This window comes from Condylura cristata, unplaced genomic scaffold (assembly GCF_000260355.1).
Source record: "Condylura cristata isolate star-nosed mole 26May11 unplaced genomic scaffold, ConCri1.0 scaffold00017, whole genome shotgun sequence".
NCBI classification, from domain to species: domain Eukaryota; kingdom Metazoa; phylum Chordata; class Mammalia; order Eulipotyphla; family Talpidae; genus Condylura; species Condylura cristata.
Window position 1 is genome coordinate 35,078,815 of NW_004567118.1, and position 18,449 is coordinate 35,097,263.

At 37.3% G+C, this 18,449-nt stretch overlaps 1 protein-coding gene and 1 long non-coding RNA gene across 2 annotated transcripts in view; one reads left to right on the plus strand and one right to left on the minus strand.

The window, feature by feature from the left end:
- LOC105853780 overlaps positions 1 to 4,414 on the minus strand; it is a 14,788-nt gene extending 10,374 nt beyond the window's left edge. The window contains exon 1 of the long non-coding RNA XR_001145548.1: positions 4,340 to 4,414. This is a non-coding gene — a long non-coding RNA (uncharacterized LOC105853780). The remainder of the gene's footprint in view (positions 1 to 4,339) is intronic.
- Positions 4,068 to 18,449, plus strand: part of SSH2 (slingshot protein phosphatase 2) — a 225,926-nt gene continuing 211,544 nt past the window's right edge. The window contains exon 1 of the mRNA XM_004684824.2: positions 4,068 to 4,370. Within this exon, the coding sequence (XP_004684881.1) occupies positions 4,308 to 4,370 (63 nt within the window). The 5' untranslated portion in view covers positions 4,068 to 4,307. The remainder of the gene's footprint in view (positions 4,371 to 18,449) is intronic.

Below are 18,449 nucleotides of genomic sequence, written 5' to 3' on the forward strand. Positions count from 1 at the left end.
TCTTATTCCAGTACTATGCAGTTTTGATTATTATGGCTTTGTAGTACAGACTTGGGTGTATTTTTAAAAGCCAGTTACTGTGCATCATACACACTGAGCCTTGTTGCTGCAGGATGAATGTAGTGCCCAAGGAGCACTACTCAGCCTAAGGTACAGTCAAGAAGGACAGATAATGCCTTATGGACTCAACACCCAATCACTATCTTCATATATACTGAATTTTTCTGCTTTGTTTATTGCTGATATACCCTTTTATTTATGTACAGTTAGTTGCAGACTCATCGCTCTAATAACCCAGTCATACTGCAAATTAGAGCTTCATCATTATTCTGTAATATATACTTAATAAGAAAAGTTTGAATGGATTCTAAATCCAGTCACATTATCACAAGATATTTCCATGTTATGTTTGCCAGTGGGAGAAAAGTAAGTTATCAGAATCAAACATAATTTATAACTGTAAATTTTGAATTGTTATGAAAATTGTTCTAAATTTACCACCTACTTGAATAAACTAAATCATTAATAATGAATTAAGTATTTGTAATGACAACCAAGAATTTGAAGCCATCACTGTGAAGCTGTCTTGTTCAATCCTACATAAAAACGTTATGACTGCAGAAACAATCCCATATGTTTCATTAAATTTTTGAGAAGATTTTTATATGGAAGCTTATACAAATTCAATATTTAATATTCTAACATGTGGGTTTTTTATTATATAAAGAAAACAAATTTTTTCATCATATAGTTCCCACTAAATCCCTTTAATTTATCTCAGTGTCCTGTAACACATCATTATTTCTCTGGACTTACGGTACAAAAAAAGACCCAGAAGCACTTAACCTTTAGATCAGGATTCTCTAACTTGGGGTCCCTCATGGATTCCAAGCATATGCATATGAAATATGCAAGTGTATCTTTCTGGAAAGAAGGTTAATAGTTTTTATCAGATTCTCAAAGCTTAAGAACCAAGAATTTCAAGTTTGTCTAAAATTATCTCCAGAGAAGTTGGAGTTAAGGATTAAATTAACTCCAACAGCACACCTAGGCCTTGATGATCACAGATAGGAAGAATAAAGGTATTTACAAATAGAACTAGGAGGACTTTTGTCTCTTTAGCTCCCTCTTTTGGGAATCCTGCTGTTGGCCTCTCCTGAATTCAACTAGTATAGTAAGAGGATTCTAGGATTTTTTATTATAAGTATATACCTCCTTCCTCAGATCACCAGAAGGCCAAATAGAAACTCGGATGAAGTCCAGGGAAGATAGATATATAATAATAAAATTATCATTATAATAATTAGTAGGTATAAATTAGGCAGAGAGTATAGATTTCAAATGCTCATAAGTGACCCAGCTCAGTTCACAAAGTGGCTATATTGGGATCCACAACTAAAGCCTGAAAGCCATTATAATGAACCACACATTTGCCCAGAACTTCTTGCCTGTGTATCTATACTACTTTGTGCATATCTAGACTTCTCATATATGTGAGTATGTGAGTGTGTATGTACATGTATTTCTTTTGAGGCTTAGCAGGGGTGACTGAAATCATAGTACCACTAAGCTATACTGTTACTTCTTTTAAGATTTATTTTTATTTATTTATGCGTACAAGAACTGGGGTCTAGACCAGAGATACCAGGGGTGAGAAGATTCACCTGAGGGGGGGGGAGCAAAAGAGGCAGATCTACTTAAATACACTACTAAGGGGAGCAGTGGGCAAGAGAAGAGAGGTCTGTTGCACCATGTGGATTGGCTCCCTGGCTTGGGATTGAATTCATGCTGCAGTGGCTGGTGACAGCTTAATAGTGCTGAGACTTTAATCTCTTCACCACCAGGGAGGCCCCATATACCTCTGAGAGGTATATGGAATTTTATTTTTCCTTAGTGTATAATATATAATACACTCTTATTTTCTCAACTAATAATAAATTAATTGGTATCACCAAAAATTTTCAAATTTTAGTTTTCTTTAAAAGGTAGGAAGAGATATTTCCCCTGTAAACTAATAAATTAACTTCATGAATATAAACAGTGTGAATCTGAGCACCTTATAATCACAATTCTTACCAGGATTTTATCACTTCAAATATACTGAACAAAAATGTTCTACCAACCTGTTGACAAGATATATCGACCACTAATGCACTTCTATTAAAAATAGGGATGAATCCTTTTTTTACTACCTTTTTACTTGATGCTATTTTCAGTAAAAACTGACTGAGCTTGAAACAGCCTTAGAGAATAATAAAATTACCATTATTGTCATAAGACTTATAGTGTAGACTGCACTTTACATTATCTTTTTTAATGACAAGAATCCCGTGAGTTAGAGTTCCCACCATAGAAATAAAGAAACCTTAGTTCAAAAAATTTAAGTCATTCATTTAAGATTTAGCAGAGCAGTAACTAGACGCCAGATCTTCTGACACCTACTCCAGGGCTCTTTCCCACTGTAAGAATAGTGAGTTAAGTGAACTTCCAAAAGAATTTAAGATTGTGGTGCTACACGAAAATCGATAGCGCTGCTTTCCCTCAGTCAGTTAAGACATTGCTAAGATCTATTGATTTAACACCTTTTTTGAGAATGACCCCTTAGTTTATAAACATGCTTCATTGAGTTCACTCAGCTCTGTATATTTCTTGGCTATGTATGTAGCTTCTTGTTTGGTTTCCTAAGCACTGGTCCAAAGCTCTTACGAACTTTGTCTTTTCCTTTTTGCTATGTAGTTCTAGAGGGAAAGTCGGATTCTTCAACCTGCGGACCACCCATCTTTAATTGTCTCGCAGGCACCCTTGACCACCACCAGGGGGCAAACGACTACCAGCTGGCTGCTCAGCAATACATTCTGCAAAGGGCCGTACAGTACAGGGACCCTCAGTATCTGATTCTTGATGGAAACTCCCTGCTAATTATTTCAACCACAGGGCCCCAGCGAGAGAACAAAGGCTCAGCACAGACGGCCCGAGCGGCACTTAACCATTCAGCAGCCAGAAGAGCTCATTACAGCACTGTCAGTTGAAAAAAGCAATGCGATCGAGGAGTCTGAGTGACAAACAGGAGGAGGTGGGCTTGAATGTGTCTTCTACGGCTTTGATCTGCTGTATATGGTGATATTTTCCAACTCGGCCATTCAATTCGAGAACTTCGCCTACTTTCTTTCTCTGTGTAACTAATCGTGTGACATAGTGCGATTCCCCCCCCCCCCTTTAAGCTTGATTTTTCCAGTAATTATTAGCTTATGTTCAGCGGATGGTTTATCTTTTAGAAAAGCATTTCTTTAAGATATCTACATTTCACATGTTTAAAAGACAAGGAAATCTAGGGTAAAAGAAGTATTCTCAGAAAGCAAATCTCGTTTAAGAGACTTTCTTCAGAGCAGGAAGCAAGTGGGAGGCAAACAGCAGGTTGGACCCCTTACAACTCTCTAAGCCCAGCTTTCACGGCCTCCCAGACTCGCTCAGCTTCTTTTAGACTCAGGAAAAACAAATGAGTCCTTAGGGGCCAGGGTGACCGAGGCAGTACGAGGATACCGTGAGCTTCCCAGACGTCAACATTTAAAATCTTATTTTCTTTTTAAGATGTCTCACCTAAAACCCCGAACTCTGAAACTGAACGGTGGGCAAGCTCATGAAAGCCCCCTCAGAACCAGGTCAAAGGGGGGTGAAACTCTCCTCCAGTTCGCGCCAGTAAAGTCTCACTCTCAGTGAACGCGTCTGAAACCCCGCCAAGCCCTTTCCCACCAGAAAACGTGTTTGCCTCAGGATTCCCACCTCAGATTCTTTTCACTAAAGATCGTTAAGCTGTGCACCTCGCTTCCTAAAATGGTTGTCTGTCAGAAGAGGGGGCTCCAGCGGGCCCAGCCTCCACCCCTCTGCAATCTCCCGCGCAAGCTAACCGCGCGATCCCTGAGCCTCAGAGGAAACCCGGGAGGGGGCGGTGGCTCGAGGCACACACACCTCGCCAGCTTCCGGCAATTCACGGGTTACCGCGAGGCGGCGGCGCGCGCCGAGGGGAGAGGCGGTTGCTGACAGGTGGCGCCTGCGCACTGGGAACGCTCATTGTGCCCCGCAGCTGCCGAACCGCCCGCCCGCCAGCCAGCCAGCCGTCCGCTCGGCGCGTCAGTCTGCGAGAGTCGGGTGGTGGGTGCGGAGCTTGCGGCCGTTCCCGCGGCCTCCTCCCCCTCCCGGTTTCCTTTACCCCCACCCCACACCCCTTACCCCATCCCGGCTCCGTCACCCTCCCGCTCCCCACACTCAGGACCAGAATGCCCTGCCCGGAACAACCCAGCAGCACCTAGATGGCTTTGGTTACGGTCCAGCGGTCGCCTACCCCCAGCACCACCTCCAGCCCCTGCGCCTCGGTGAGTCCCTCCTGGCGACCGCTTTGCTGGCGTCTGTCACTGCGGCTCCGCTTTGCCTCAGCGGGTCCCGCCGAGCGCCACTGCGCACGCGCCGCGCCGCTTCCCAGGCCTCGGCACTCGGCCGCCGCGACCCCCCCCCCCACCCCCCAGCTACACACACACACGCCCCATGTTGAAGACGAGCTGCAGCAACTGCGGGACGTTGATTTTTGCTCCCTTCACTCTGGGCACCTAGCTGTGAGCGCCCTCTCCTCAGGCTCCACCCCCCAAACCCTCCGTGGCATGCCTTCCTAAGGCTTAGGCACTTCCTTTCGGGAATGAGTCATTCTTGCTTTTCACCCTCCCCCTTCCTTTACCCTCTGTTGCTCTGCTGCAGGGAGAGGGCTAGGGGCTCCTGCGCTGCCCCTTACACACACCCACATTCCCTTATCCACACCCGTTTCATGGACCCGTTCAGCATTTGCACACTGCACACTTTTCCTCAGGTTGTCCGTGGGGTTTGCCTCTCCCCACACCCCAGTCACTTGCTCTCTTGCTCGTGCTCGGTACTATTCAGCTTCATTGCACTGCTCTACTGTAGTTACTCCTTGGATTCTTCCATCCTCCCCTCCCCCAAAGAGTGGTCGTGGTCTCTGCTTCTTGGACCTGTTACCTTTCCTCATCAAGGTCCCCTGGCGTCTGGCGCTGTTTGATGACCAGTGCCAATTCATTTCCATGTTACAGTCACTTATGTCTTAACACTCGTTGCTCGTGATCGTTTTTGTTCTTGGGTGGTGTTTGTATGGCTCGTTAGTTTCAGATGCCGTAGCCAGTGAAGCATGCTTCCAGAGGAAAATACCCAGGAACCAGCTTTTTCCTGCTGGGTCCTTCTTTGCCTTTACTCCCAACCCCATCCCCAGCCTCCAGTTACACTTTATTCTTTTAGGCTTTTTTATTTAAAAAAATAAAATATTGCACTAGTGGGGCAAAATGGAATATTTTTTTGAAATCCAGATGTGTTAGAGGGAAATAGATCAAATGAAAATACGAATAGTTGGGAAAACCATCTTTAACTTCCTCCATAACTGTAAAATTTAGAGCTACAGTGGTGGATTTAATGGTGTCAAATTGCTAAAAGGTATTTGGTAAACATTGTACCATCTTCCATTGTAAAAATTCGGGTTACTTTAAATATTTATTTGTTAACTGAGATGTGAACCAAGAAAATATATTGGCTTGTGATTTCAACAACAGTTTACTGAATTTCAAAATTTTGTTGCATGTAGTGTGATTTCCCTTTTTTTCCTGGAGTTTTCTCTTGCATTTTGTGTGACAAAATTGACCACCATATTCTAATTCTAGCAGTGATTGTATTTCAGGGGTTAACTTGCCTTATGCTATTCCAGAGAGCAGGATCCTTGAATAGACGTTGAGGGAGGCTTATTTCTAATCACTGTACAGAAGAATTGTGTAACAATGGAGTGAACTGCCTTGCAAATAGTGAATGCCCTTTGCCGAAAGTATTCAAGCAAGGGCTGTGGGACCCTTTGCCTAGGAGTTATAAAGAACTCAACAATGAGGATTTCAAAGACTCTTTTCATTTTTTAAGATTCTGTCATTTGGGAATAATTGCACTTGAAAGCAGTTGAAACATTTTAGGGTCCTCTAAGACAAGTATCTTAAGACTAGAAATTTAATATAATTTATTCTTATGTGAGTATGCTAAAATATGTAGCTTTTGAAAAGTCATTAACAGACCATTTTAATTCGTTCCCACTATTATACTCTTTGAGGATAGTGGTCACCAAACTGCATTTGATTTTGACTAAAAAATCATGACTAAAAAGTCATGCATATAAACTGGAAGACAATATTATAATAACATTCTTTTTCGCTACACATTTTAAAAACACTTTATGTTGCAATCATATATAAATTTATAATAATTTTCTTGAGGTGAATGATTAGTATACAGTAAGGACATATCTACTTGATGACTTAGTCAAAACTTGATTACTTTAGAATTTTGAGATATGTAAATTGTTATTTTTGACATAGGTCAGTAAATTGATCATGTGGTCAGCTCAATGGTATTGTTAAATAAGGGATATTTCTATATTACCTTGCTTTAGAAACCTAATTATTTCAGTTGTTTATAAGTTGGCCTGGTGCAAAGAAATCCTGGAACTGGTGTGTGTGTGTGAGTGCATGCACATGTGCGTGAATGTATGTGTATGTTTGTGTGAGAAACACTCAGCATTGATAGCATGACTGATGTGTCAGTTATCTTTCCTTTTAAATTGTCTTCCTATTTCACTTCATTGCATTGTCTTGTGGTCCTTGTGTTTTAGTGTTTGATTGCTATATTAACCTGTGTTTATATGCTGTTGCATCTCTTACTGCATAAAGAGGTTTAGTTGTTTTAAAAGAAAGAGCAAAATGAATCAAGAGGACCATAAAAGGAGAGACTTGATTTTGTGAGGCTCGAAATTTAGTTTTGAAATTAAATCATTTATTTTTTAAAGATTTATTTATTTATGCACACAGAACTGGGGTAAGGCCAAAGGTGTATGGGATGAGAAGATTCACCAGAGACAGGGTGGAGAGCAGAACAGGCAGATGGATGAAGTACACTGCTGAGAGGATCAGTTGGCGAGACATGAGAGGTCTGCTGTGCCATGTGGGTTACCTCCAGGGCCCGGGATTGAGCTCTCACTGAAGGGGCTTCAACTACCTTGTAGTGCTGTTTCCTAACACTTTGTCCCACGAGGGAGGGCCTGAAATCATTTAAAGTATTTCATTATATTTTATCACTGTGGAGGTAGGGGATTTGAATACTGTCAGCTCAGTATTCTTTTATTAGGAATTAAACAAATGTATTTACCTTGTACTGAGTGTGAATGACTGTAAATATTAAGATGCAGAAGACATTGATTCTGCCCATAAGTATGAAGTGAGAGGGTAGAAAAGGAGAGTAAGGAGAATAATACAGTAGGTACACAAACAGCTAGTTTTAATGGCCCTAACTACTGTCAAATTTTGATTTAGTAATGATAACAGTATCTAACATCTCCTCAGGTGTCATCTATGCCAGGAATTACATGCTAAGTGCTTTACATGAACTAATTAATTTATTTCTCTCATAATAGTCCATTTTACAGATGAAGAAACTGAGGCAAAGAACCGTGAAGGAATATGCCTTGAAGCTGTAATTCAAACCTAGGTCTAACTTTAGAACCTGCCATCTTTTCCTTCATGACAAGCATGAAGTATATATAGTAGGTGATTCTCAAACTAGTCTTTGAAGAATGGGTTGAATTTTTATAGGCTAAGATAGAAGCTGAGAAGTAGATAATATTCCTGGTGGAGAGACTGTATACAACAACACTAAGAGACAGAATACATTGGCATATCGGAAGAATAGGCTGGTTTCAGTAAAGATTCGTTTGGAAGAGTAGTAAGTGATAGAGATGAGGAGGCAAGTAGGGCTACATAGAGACTGCTGAACTTAGAAGTTTGAACTTGATAGAGAAGGTAAAGTAGAGTCCCTGGAGTTTTTGAGCAGATGTAATAATCACAGTGGTGGTTTAGAAAATAGTGGGCAAAGGTGTGAGGAGAGGCCATGAGTGGAGCTGTTAAAGTAACTCAGTTGTAAAATAATGAAGGTCTGAATTGGGATTGTGACATGGTAATGGAAAGAAAGGGACAGATCTAAGAGATTTTGGAGAAGATAAAAAGATCCTGGGAACTGACTGGACATAGAGGAGGAAGAATCAGAAATACCAGGTCTTGAAATATATAGATGTTATCTGGAATAGATTCTCCTAGTTCTGCCTAGATGTTTCTTAATGAATAAAGAGCAGTTTAAGATTTATCTCTTTCCCTCTGTTCTGTCTGGGATAAATTTTCTGAATGGATACCTATATTGATTCATGTAAACTCACTGAAATGCCATAAAAATCTTTTACTTTTCTGTACTGTATACTTTTCACAGTGTTTTTGTGTTTGCAATCTAATTTAATTCTAGAGCAGTCTCATAAGTTATGCAAGACAAGTACCAAGGTTAAAAAAAAAAAAAAAGGCGGAAGGTTACACAATTCATTGGTGTAAGAACCTGCACTAGAAGTAAGTGACCTTAGCTTTTGTCCACATTTCTTTCCATGATGTGAAAAGAGAAACGACATATGAGGTTTTTTGTTTTTTTTTTAAAGATTTATTTATTTGTGCATACAGAACTGGGGTACAGGCCAGAGGCTCAGGGGTGGCGAGAGGCTTCACCAGAGACAGAGTGGGGAGCAGAAGAGGCAGATAGATCTATGAAGTACATTGCTGAGGGGAGCAGCGTGCAGGTAAGGAGAGGTCTGCCACGCCATGTGGTCACCTCCGGGGCAGGCGGGAATTGAACTCATACGGAAGTGGCTTTAGTTTCTCAGTGCTGCACTTTAACCTGCTGCGCCACCAGAGAGGGCTCGACATATGAGTTTTTAATCCTAAGAACCTGACTACCAGTATAGTTAGGGAATCAAGACTTGACATACATTCGAGAATTCACAAACTCTTTGGAGTTAATTAATATTGCAGTCTTGGCTACTTACAACAGAATTACCTGTCTGTGTAAATCACTTTTTAGTGATATCCTTATAGGTGAAGGTGAAGCCTATTTTTCTCTTATATTTATACTGAATTGTTATAAACTCAAATATTTAGTTTCCTTACTCTAGGTTACCACAGTAAAATAAGAATGGAAAGTGGCAGGTGTGGCTAAAGGCAGGTTTCTTGTAGTTCTAGGATATGATAGGTACCTTTTTACAGTGAGGAAGAAAGTAAAAAACCTATAAATTGCTGGCATAAGAAAAAATTAGCATTTATGGACTACTTAATGACAGGACAAATACCCCCTTTAAGACCTAGTAGCCCCTCAGAACTAGTATTGTATGACCATAGTGAATCATTAGAAAAGGCTTAATCTTTTTTTATCTTCATTTAAACAGTGAGGGTTAAGTGTTGTATTATTAGATAGATGTCCATTCAAGTTTCTTAAATGTTTAAATGCACATTTTAATTATTGGGAAATTTATTTACATAAACCTATTTCCTAATGATGCTGGACAGATATTGAATTGTATATACTCAAATATATACAGAGAAAATATAACCCTAAACAGAGAAAATATAACCATAGTTAATATGAAACTTATTTATGTGAAGGATAAGTAGTTAAAAACGATGCTTTAAAATTTTTTAAGAACAACTTTTGTAGGGAAACATGGGAAATTCCCTCTACCCTTTTGGGTTCTTTCCAGGTGGTCAAATAATCAAATTAACACCAGACAGATTAGTAAGAGAAAATAATAAATTCAATCATGCACACTGTGGAGTCCACATATTCATTAGGGGAACAAAAACAATGAGGCATCTGTGAAAATGGTCCATACTGAAAAGCCCAGAAGCGAGTATAGTGAGGGTGTGGAGAAAAAGGAACCTGTCTACATTGTTGGTGGGAATGTAGATTGGCTTAGCCCCTATAAAACAGCATGGAGATTTTCAAAATATTAAAAATAGATATCATATGATCCAGCAATTCCACTCCTAAGTGTCTACCCCAAAATGCAAAAACACTAATACAAAGGAGATATGTGCACTTTTACGTTCACTGCAGCACTTTTTACAATAGCCAGACTATGGAAACAATCTAAATGCCCAAAGACATTTGAGTGGAGTAGAAAGAATGGCTACACACGCACACACACAAACATATACATACATGATGGAATACTACTCAGCTATAAAAAAGATAAACTTGCATTTTGCAACAGTATGATAGAACTAGAGAAAAATATGTTAAACATTAAGTCAAATAGGAGTCTTATATGACTGAAATAAGTCCAGAGTAGAAAGCAAATACTAGATGGTGTCAGATGTTGAATATAGGAGAAACAAAACCAAGGATCAGATGAACCAAATCAGTAACAAAACCTAGAAATTGAGGCTACTAAAGGAGTGGGGAGAGGGCAAAATGGGAACTGTGTATAGTGTACTGTGGAGAGAAGATGTTCAGTGCGTTGGGGGTGGATGTGGTATGTATACTTGAAGCTGTGCTCCTAAAGTTCTAAATCATAGACAATGTTGTAAATAAGTGTTACCTAAACAAAAAGGATACAGTGAGGCAAAATAAGGGTATGTATCCTGAGCTAAGGAGTGGGGCAAAAGAATACTCTGACAAAGAAAGGGTAATTCACATGATGAAGGGCAGTTGCTCTATGGTGAGATGTTTATGCTGCCATATAGATAAGTCATTCAGATGAAAAATTATAGTAGTAACCCTAATTCTGAGAAGACACCCCATTCACATTCTTCTACCTAGTTAAAAGAATAGTAAATTTCTCATGAGCTTGCAGGACCTCAATTGACATCAGCTCAAAACAATGCCATGACAAAATGGTTTGTCTTGGGGAAGCCTGTTCTGAACATCTTAGGGAGGCCTATTCTTCACTTTTTTAAATTATAGAACTAATACATAGCCACTGCAGGAAATTGGGAAAAACAAAGAAATAAAAAGATGTGTCATGTAGTATATTTATTTTGCATGCTATATAATTTTGTGTACTTTTTTAAAAGTGTGGCTATATATAGTCCCAGGGATTATACATATACATATACATTTATTTATTTATATATATACATTTATATATTTATAAATACATTTATATATATACACATTTATTTATGATATATACATACAAATATATATGTGTATATATCATAAATAAATGTATTGTCATATCACTTATATAGCTGTATTTAGTAGCTCTATTCTAACCTGGATCATTTAAGATTTTAAGAACAACAATTACTGGTTCACAGAATATTATTAATTTTAAGATTCCTTTTACCTACTTATGCTGTGTTCTTTTGTTTCTAGGTTTTTGCACATGCTATTCCCTTTATTTGGAACACCTTTTCTTCATTTCTTTACCTAATTCTCACTCGTCTTTTCAGTCCCAGTTTAAATGCCACTCCTGGGAAACTTCCTAGATTCCATTCCCATTATATGCTAGGTTCTCCTTTACTATGCACCTTAGTGTCCTATCCTTAGTACCTTTTACTCCCATCATGGCTCTTTTCTGTTTATTGCACTTGATTATTTGACTGCTTATCTCCCCAGCTAAATTTTAAGCCAGGGACTGGGTCTTTTTGTATTACCAGGGTGAAAAATAGTGGATACAGGATCAATGGAATTATTGATGGGTAGTCATTTTAATAATCTTTGCCATTTTGAGTCCTGGATATGATCATCTTTAAGACTTTTGACCCACATTACTAAATAGTCCTCCAGAAAAGTTAATCAGTCCTTGTTGACAAGTTGTATATGAAAATATCTGTGTACTGTGCATCTTTTTCAGCCTGAGTATCATCATCTTCATCCATCCATAAAAGCTGTTGTTTGTTGAATACTTAGACAATGCACTGAGTATACATATTGTGTTATTTAATTTTTATATCACTTCTATGGTATAGGTATTATTATGATCACTCTTTTACAAAGAAAATTGAGGCTAGAGAAGTAAAATGATTTGTCCAGTATTAAAGGTCTAGTGTTTGATCGCAGAACCTTTTCTCTCTCTTTTTTTTAAGATTTATTTATTTATGCATACAGAACTGGGGTACAGGCCAGAAGTGCAGGACAGTCAGAGTGGCAGAACAGGTAGATCTACAAAGTACACTGCTGAGGGGAGCAGCAGGAGAAACAGGAGAGGTCTGCTGCGCCATGTGGGTCACCAGTCCCTAGCTGGGATCGAACTCAAGCAGCTGCAGCTAGCTTGCAGTGCTGCATTCTAACTTGTTGGGACACCAGGGAGGACCCAGAACCTTTTCTCTTAATGACCTTATTTTATTGTTTTAATTTACATTTTCTATTAGAAGTTAGCAGACATTTTTTCCAAATATTTACTATTATATATTATATATTTTCATGTGACTAGCACAGCTTTCTCCATATTGATTTATATTCTTTACATACTGTTAATCTTTCTCTGTTATGTTGTACATTTCCTCCAGTTTTTCATTTACAACTTTGTCTTGATTTATTCATTTTGTTGTATGCTGTCAATCCAAATATTGCAGTGGGTTTTTTTCATTGTTTTTCTATTTAGTTCAACTTCCACCAGAAGAGAAATATTCACCCATGCTTTCTTATTTTATAGTTTATTTTTATACTTTAACAATCCAAAATTAATCTTACTACATGCTATGAGATAAATATTAAATTTATTTATGAAAAACATTATTGATTTCTTATTTGATTCACTGGTTTATAATTCTGTACAAGTTTTGGAAGTACAGCTACACAAAACCTCTATCTATATTTAAGTCTCACTGTATCTACTACCAAAGTGCTAGTGCCGTTCCAGATTAACTTTGTTTACAGATAGTTTACAAGTGGTCCCAGTTCATTTTGTGAGACAATCATCCTTTTTTTTGTAATGGTATGTAATTTCACCTTTAGGAAATACACTGCTTAGTTAGGTTAGAATGTACTACTTAGTATTTACTAAGTTTCATGGACACAAAATAAGATTAAATTAGCTTGCCTTTTAAAATTTGACTAAAGTGACTTGAAAAGTTCAAAGAAGCTGGCTTTGGTACTTACACAAGGTATCTTCAGGATTCTTGTCCTTTCTATTTGACTTGAAGTGAGAGGCAACAGATCTAAGATAATACCTAGTCACCATGCAGAGTCACTACCTTCCTATGCAGAATCATTGAATATCATTCCTGATTCCAGCAGCTTAGGGCTTTACTGTTTTTCCACTAAAATGCCCACTGTCATGTTGTCTGTACAGTGCCTTTCCTGTTATACATATTCACATGTCCATGTGTTTCGTTTATTATTCAAAAAACTCAGCTATTATAAATAAATGATTCTCAGTTTAAAAACATCATTACTGATAAGACTTTTTACCTAATTTGAAATGTGCCAAAGGTTGAGACCTAAGGAATCTTCTTATCAATCAGCAAATATATAACAAATGCTGTTTTATACAGGTAATGCTATTCATTGTCTTCCTTTGGTTCTCGGCACCAAGTCCTATTCAGATACTTTTATAAACTGCCCTGCATTTTCTTGCTCAGCTGAGTATCACAGCTGCTGTTCACAATGCCCATCATTTTCCTGTTGTCAAGAGAAAGTCTGGTGAGGTGATTTTGGCTCTGAAATGTAGTAGAGGGTTCCATAGATACCACCTCCCCATTTCTTGAAAAGCCGTATTCTTGAAAGGCCGTATATATATTTTACTTCCTGAGTAGGAGAGGATATAGTTAGAAACAAATGGGGAGAGGTAGTATACTGTTTACCAATCTAGATTTTAAGTTGGAGCTGTTTGATTCCGTTAAACATGGTAATTTAGTTCTTTTTTGTATCCTGTGCTATACATAGTTAGGAGATATTTATTTATTTATGTATTCATTTTACCATAACTGAGGATCCAGTATTCACTTTATCCCTGGTCTCAGGAAGCTTAGGATAGATGAAAATGTTGGTATAAAACAAATAAATTGTATAAGTCCTGGCCAGCAGGACTTCTGAGTGGAGGTTTAAAGAGTGTGTGGGAGTTGTCCAACAGAGGTTTAGGAATGAATAGCAGAAGAGAGAAAAGTATTGTTAAGCATGAATTTAAGGTACTAGATATGACACTATTTGTACCAAGAACCACAAACTGTTGAGACTGTAAAGTTCAGAAAATGTGACTGGAGAAATAATTTCTCCTGAATTTTAACAATGATGCCTTTGAAACTATATATATGTTCTTGCAGCTTTCCTTTATGGGCAAGAAACCTTGAAGTATAGCTGACCTAATAGCTACCATATTTAAAAATTTATATATATATATATATGTTTATTTTTACATCATTTTGTGCATTTTTCCATCTTATTTGCAATCCCTTTGGCTTCCCATCACCAAATCACCCATGTGCCATCACCATAGTCCAGTGCATTTCCCTCCCCTCACTGTTTTTGATCCCATTCCCTGCTCCACCCCACAAAATGTTTCTGGTATATAGCTGTTCATCATTATCATCATTTTCTCGCCTGTTCTGGTATATTCCTGCTATGAGAGAAGCCATTCGGTATTTTTCCTTTTCTTTCTGGCTTATTTCACTAAGCATGATCTTTTCCAGTTCCATCCATGTTGCTGCAAAAGACATGTGTTTATTTTTTTTGGTTGCTGAGTAATATTCCATTGTGTATATGTAACACATCTTTTTAATCCAGTCATCCATTTTTGGGCATTTGGGCTATTTCCATGTTTTTCCAATTGTGAATAAAATAGGTGCAGGTATTAAACATGGAGGTGCAGGTATCTTTTTTAATCAATTTTTTTTGTGTCTTTTGAGTAGATACCTAGGAGTGGGATTGCTGGGTCATACAGAAACTCCATGTTTAGCAGTTTGAGGAACCTCCAAACAGTTTTTCACAGTGGTTGTACTAGTTTGCATTCCCACCAGCAGTGCAGGAGAGTTCCTTTTTCTACACATTCTTGCCAACATTTGCTGCTAGTTTGAAGGTGTGCCATTCTCATTGGGGTGAGATGGTATCTCATTGTGGTTTTAATTTGCATCTCCCTTATTACAAGTGATGTTGAACATTTTTTCATATGTTTGTTGGCCATCTGCATTTCCTCTTTGGAGAAGTGTCTTTTTAGCTCTTCTGCCTATTTTTTGATGGGGTTGTTTATTTTTCTAGAGTTTCATCAGTTCTACGTATATTTTTGTGGTCAATCTTTATTGCTAGTTTTGTGTGAGAAAATTTTTTCCCAATTAGTGGGCTGTCTGTTTTTTTGTAATGTCTCTTTTGCTGTACAGAAGCTCTTTAACTTGTGTAGTCCTATCTGTTTATCCTTGCCTTCACTATTGTTGCATTGGGTGCTCTATCTTTAAAGATGTTGCTGAAGTGTATGTCATGTAGTGTTTGGCCCATCTTTGCTTCCAGGTATTTTATGGTTTCTGTTCTTATGTCTAATCTACTTCGAGTTGATTTTTGTGTAAGGTGTGAGGTAGTGATCTAGTTTCATTTTTTGCATGTAATAGCTACCATTTTAAAGTGTTCTCTGTACTGTAGAAAATGGGTTCAGCACTGACCATGTATCACGTCATGTGAAGGAGTACTGCTTGATCCCATTTTACAGATGAAGATAATAATTTTCAGAGAGTTGTCTGGACTCCCCTAGGTAAGAATGGGAGAGGTGGTATTTAAACTTTGGATTGTCAGACTCAGAAAACAACTACCAGGCCAAATTGGTCAGGGTATTCTGGTGTTCAAATCCATTTTCATCTTTAGGTGGTGTTTCATTTATTCCTTTTTTTTTTTTTTTACCATTTTGCTTCATATTTTACCTTCTTTTGTTTAAATCACTACAGTTTGAATTATTTTGCTGTTTATGTTTTGGTATTTGATAAACTCAGTGCAACAGAAATTTCTTGAGAGCCACCTTTAGCACTGTTGAATGATATAAGGATGTACCTTTGTCCTGAATTTACAAGTATGGTGGAAGAAGGCAGCTATAAACTAAACATAATTTAAAAACCTAGTAAGGTGAGTGCAATAGGTGAGTGCAATAGGCATAAACCAAGTCTGTACACAGAACGAAGAAATCACTTCTAAAGGGAGTAACAGACATGGAATGTAGAACAGATAATCAGAAAAAAATGGAGGAGCAAAAAAGATCTTTGGAACTAAGAAGATGAAACATCATTTACTTCTAGATATTAGCCCCTATCAATTTTGTTCATTATTAGAAGCCATTTTTTTTTCTTATTGTGTGATTATTGTAAAATTTGTTGTCTAAGGCAACATAGCCAGATATTGAAGCTTTATCTTTGGAAAAGTGTGTATTTATAACTTGCCCTTTACCTGTTCTTCTTCTGCCTCAGTAGCTTCTCTAACTTACTACTTAAGGCAGATATAGCAATAAGAAATTACATTTTTTGAAGTGTAAAGGAAGACATCTCTGTGCACCTTACTCATTGGAACAATAACTTAACAATTGCTATGTAGACACTTTGATAGAAGAAGCAAGAATTTGGGAAAAACCTTTCTTTCACAATTATATTTAGTATGTCTCAGGCAAGTATTAAAATAAACCACACATTAGCATCTTGTAACACATTATCTCAATTAAGAAAGCTCATTGATTCTTTGAGGTTTGAGAAAGTGAATGTGGTTTAGAATAAATGTAGTATTTGCCACTTCTTTGATATAAACTATATGGAGATAGAGAAATCCTAAAACTGTTTTCTCTCTTTTTAAGTGTTCAAAAATACCTTTAGCAACATGAAGCAGTATAGCATATTGGTTGAAAGTGTCATGTCTAGAAACTGACTCTGAATCCTGGCTTTACAATTTGCTATACATAAACAAGTTACCTACTCCTCTGTGTTTTGGTAAAATAGGTCCATAATAGTACTTCTTTAGCAAAAATAAACATTTTATGAGAGAATACCTTAGTACTAAGCTCTAAATTAACATGCACACATGAATTATTAATTATTTCTATAATGATGGCAATTGTTACTAAACATTTTTTCATTATTATATAAATTTCCTTTGTGACAATATAATTCAAATGAATAGCCCATTTCAGAGGTTATTTTCTCTCTATTTAACTTTTTTTTTTTTACTCAAATAATAGTCTTATTCTTTAAAGAATCTCTGCTCTGTTTACCACTCTCTAATGCAATGCATATTGTATACCGTTTTGTAATGATCCTGGAACATCATATAGAATGACTTAGTGCAACTGTGATCTTTAAAAATGCCCTTCCCTTGGGAATTTATCCACTTAGTATGGTAGTGTGGAACAGCATGCTCATCTGTGGGATGTTGTGCTCAGTGGTCACCTTAGTTTATATAGTCTGCTCACAGATTGTGTTGGTGTTTTAAATCATGTACCAAAATAGAACAGAAAATGGCAACTTGGCAGCTTTTATATGTGTGTGTGTGTGTGTGTATGTGTGTATACATACATACACATATATATATAATAGTTTATTTTTACATCATTTTGTGCATTTTTTCATCTCAGTTGTAATCCCCGTGGGCTTCCCATCACCAAAGAAAATGACAACTTTTAAAAAAATATATGAAGACTCTTAGGACACTGAGTGTATTCTTGAGTTTAAATATATCTTTGTATAAGGAAACAATAGGTGAGAACAATGATCTGTCTTATTCAACTATACCAAGCAGTTGGTAGTTGAAATTGAATGCAGCTTTTAGAAGATATATTTCTAAAGCAACTGAGTGAATTCACATATGATATAACAAAAGGTCTTTGACTCAGGCTTTGCTTGTATTTTGATTACAGTTTTCACTATTGAAACCTGTCAAAAAATAGACAGGCTTTTCTTTCTAGAGAGAACACTGAAGTAAATTGCACTAAGATTTCTTTGAGCACAATATTTTGATTCATCTACATGATTTGACATTTAAGTTGCAACTTTTTCCACGTTAAGCATTTTTATGCTAATTCTGTGTGGTTTTCTGTTAAACTCCAGGGGAAATTTTCCTGGAAGTCTGGTTAGCCAAGGTGTGGCTAAAGAATCCAGGAACTTCTACACTTTACAAAATATTCTTATAAGCTATAAAAACTTGAAAATTAAATATAAATTTTTAGGAGAGAGAAAGTATTCTTAGGAGATTTCTATCAAAGCATCATTTTTCATCTATAAAATTAAAAAAGGAACTTTATTAAACAAAACCATAGAACGTCTTCTTGTATTCTTGAAACGTTTTTATAGAAAACTATAGGCTATACTGCAAAATGAAAACATTTGAAAGCCCAAGGATGATTTGGACCTTTATATTATACCAGTTTGTTCATAATGCCTATCTGCTAAGAAATAGAGACGTCACTTATCAAATTAGTCTGGTTTGTTTCCAGTTGTCCTTTCAGTTGATTGGAGACATTTAGAGGAGGACTGTGTTTTAACAGGTTCTGGGCCTAGATTTTTTTTTTTCATAGACTTTTTTCACTTTCTTGGATTGCATTCATTTGTAAAATTAATACTATACTACTCACAAGCCATTATACTATTGGAGCT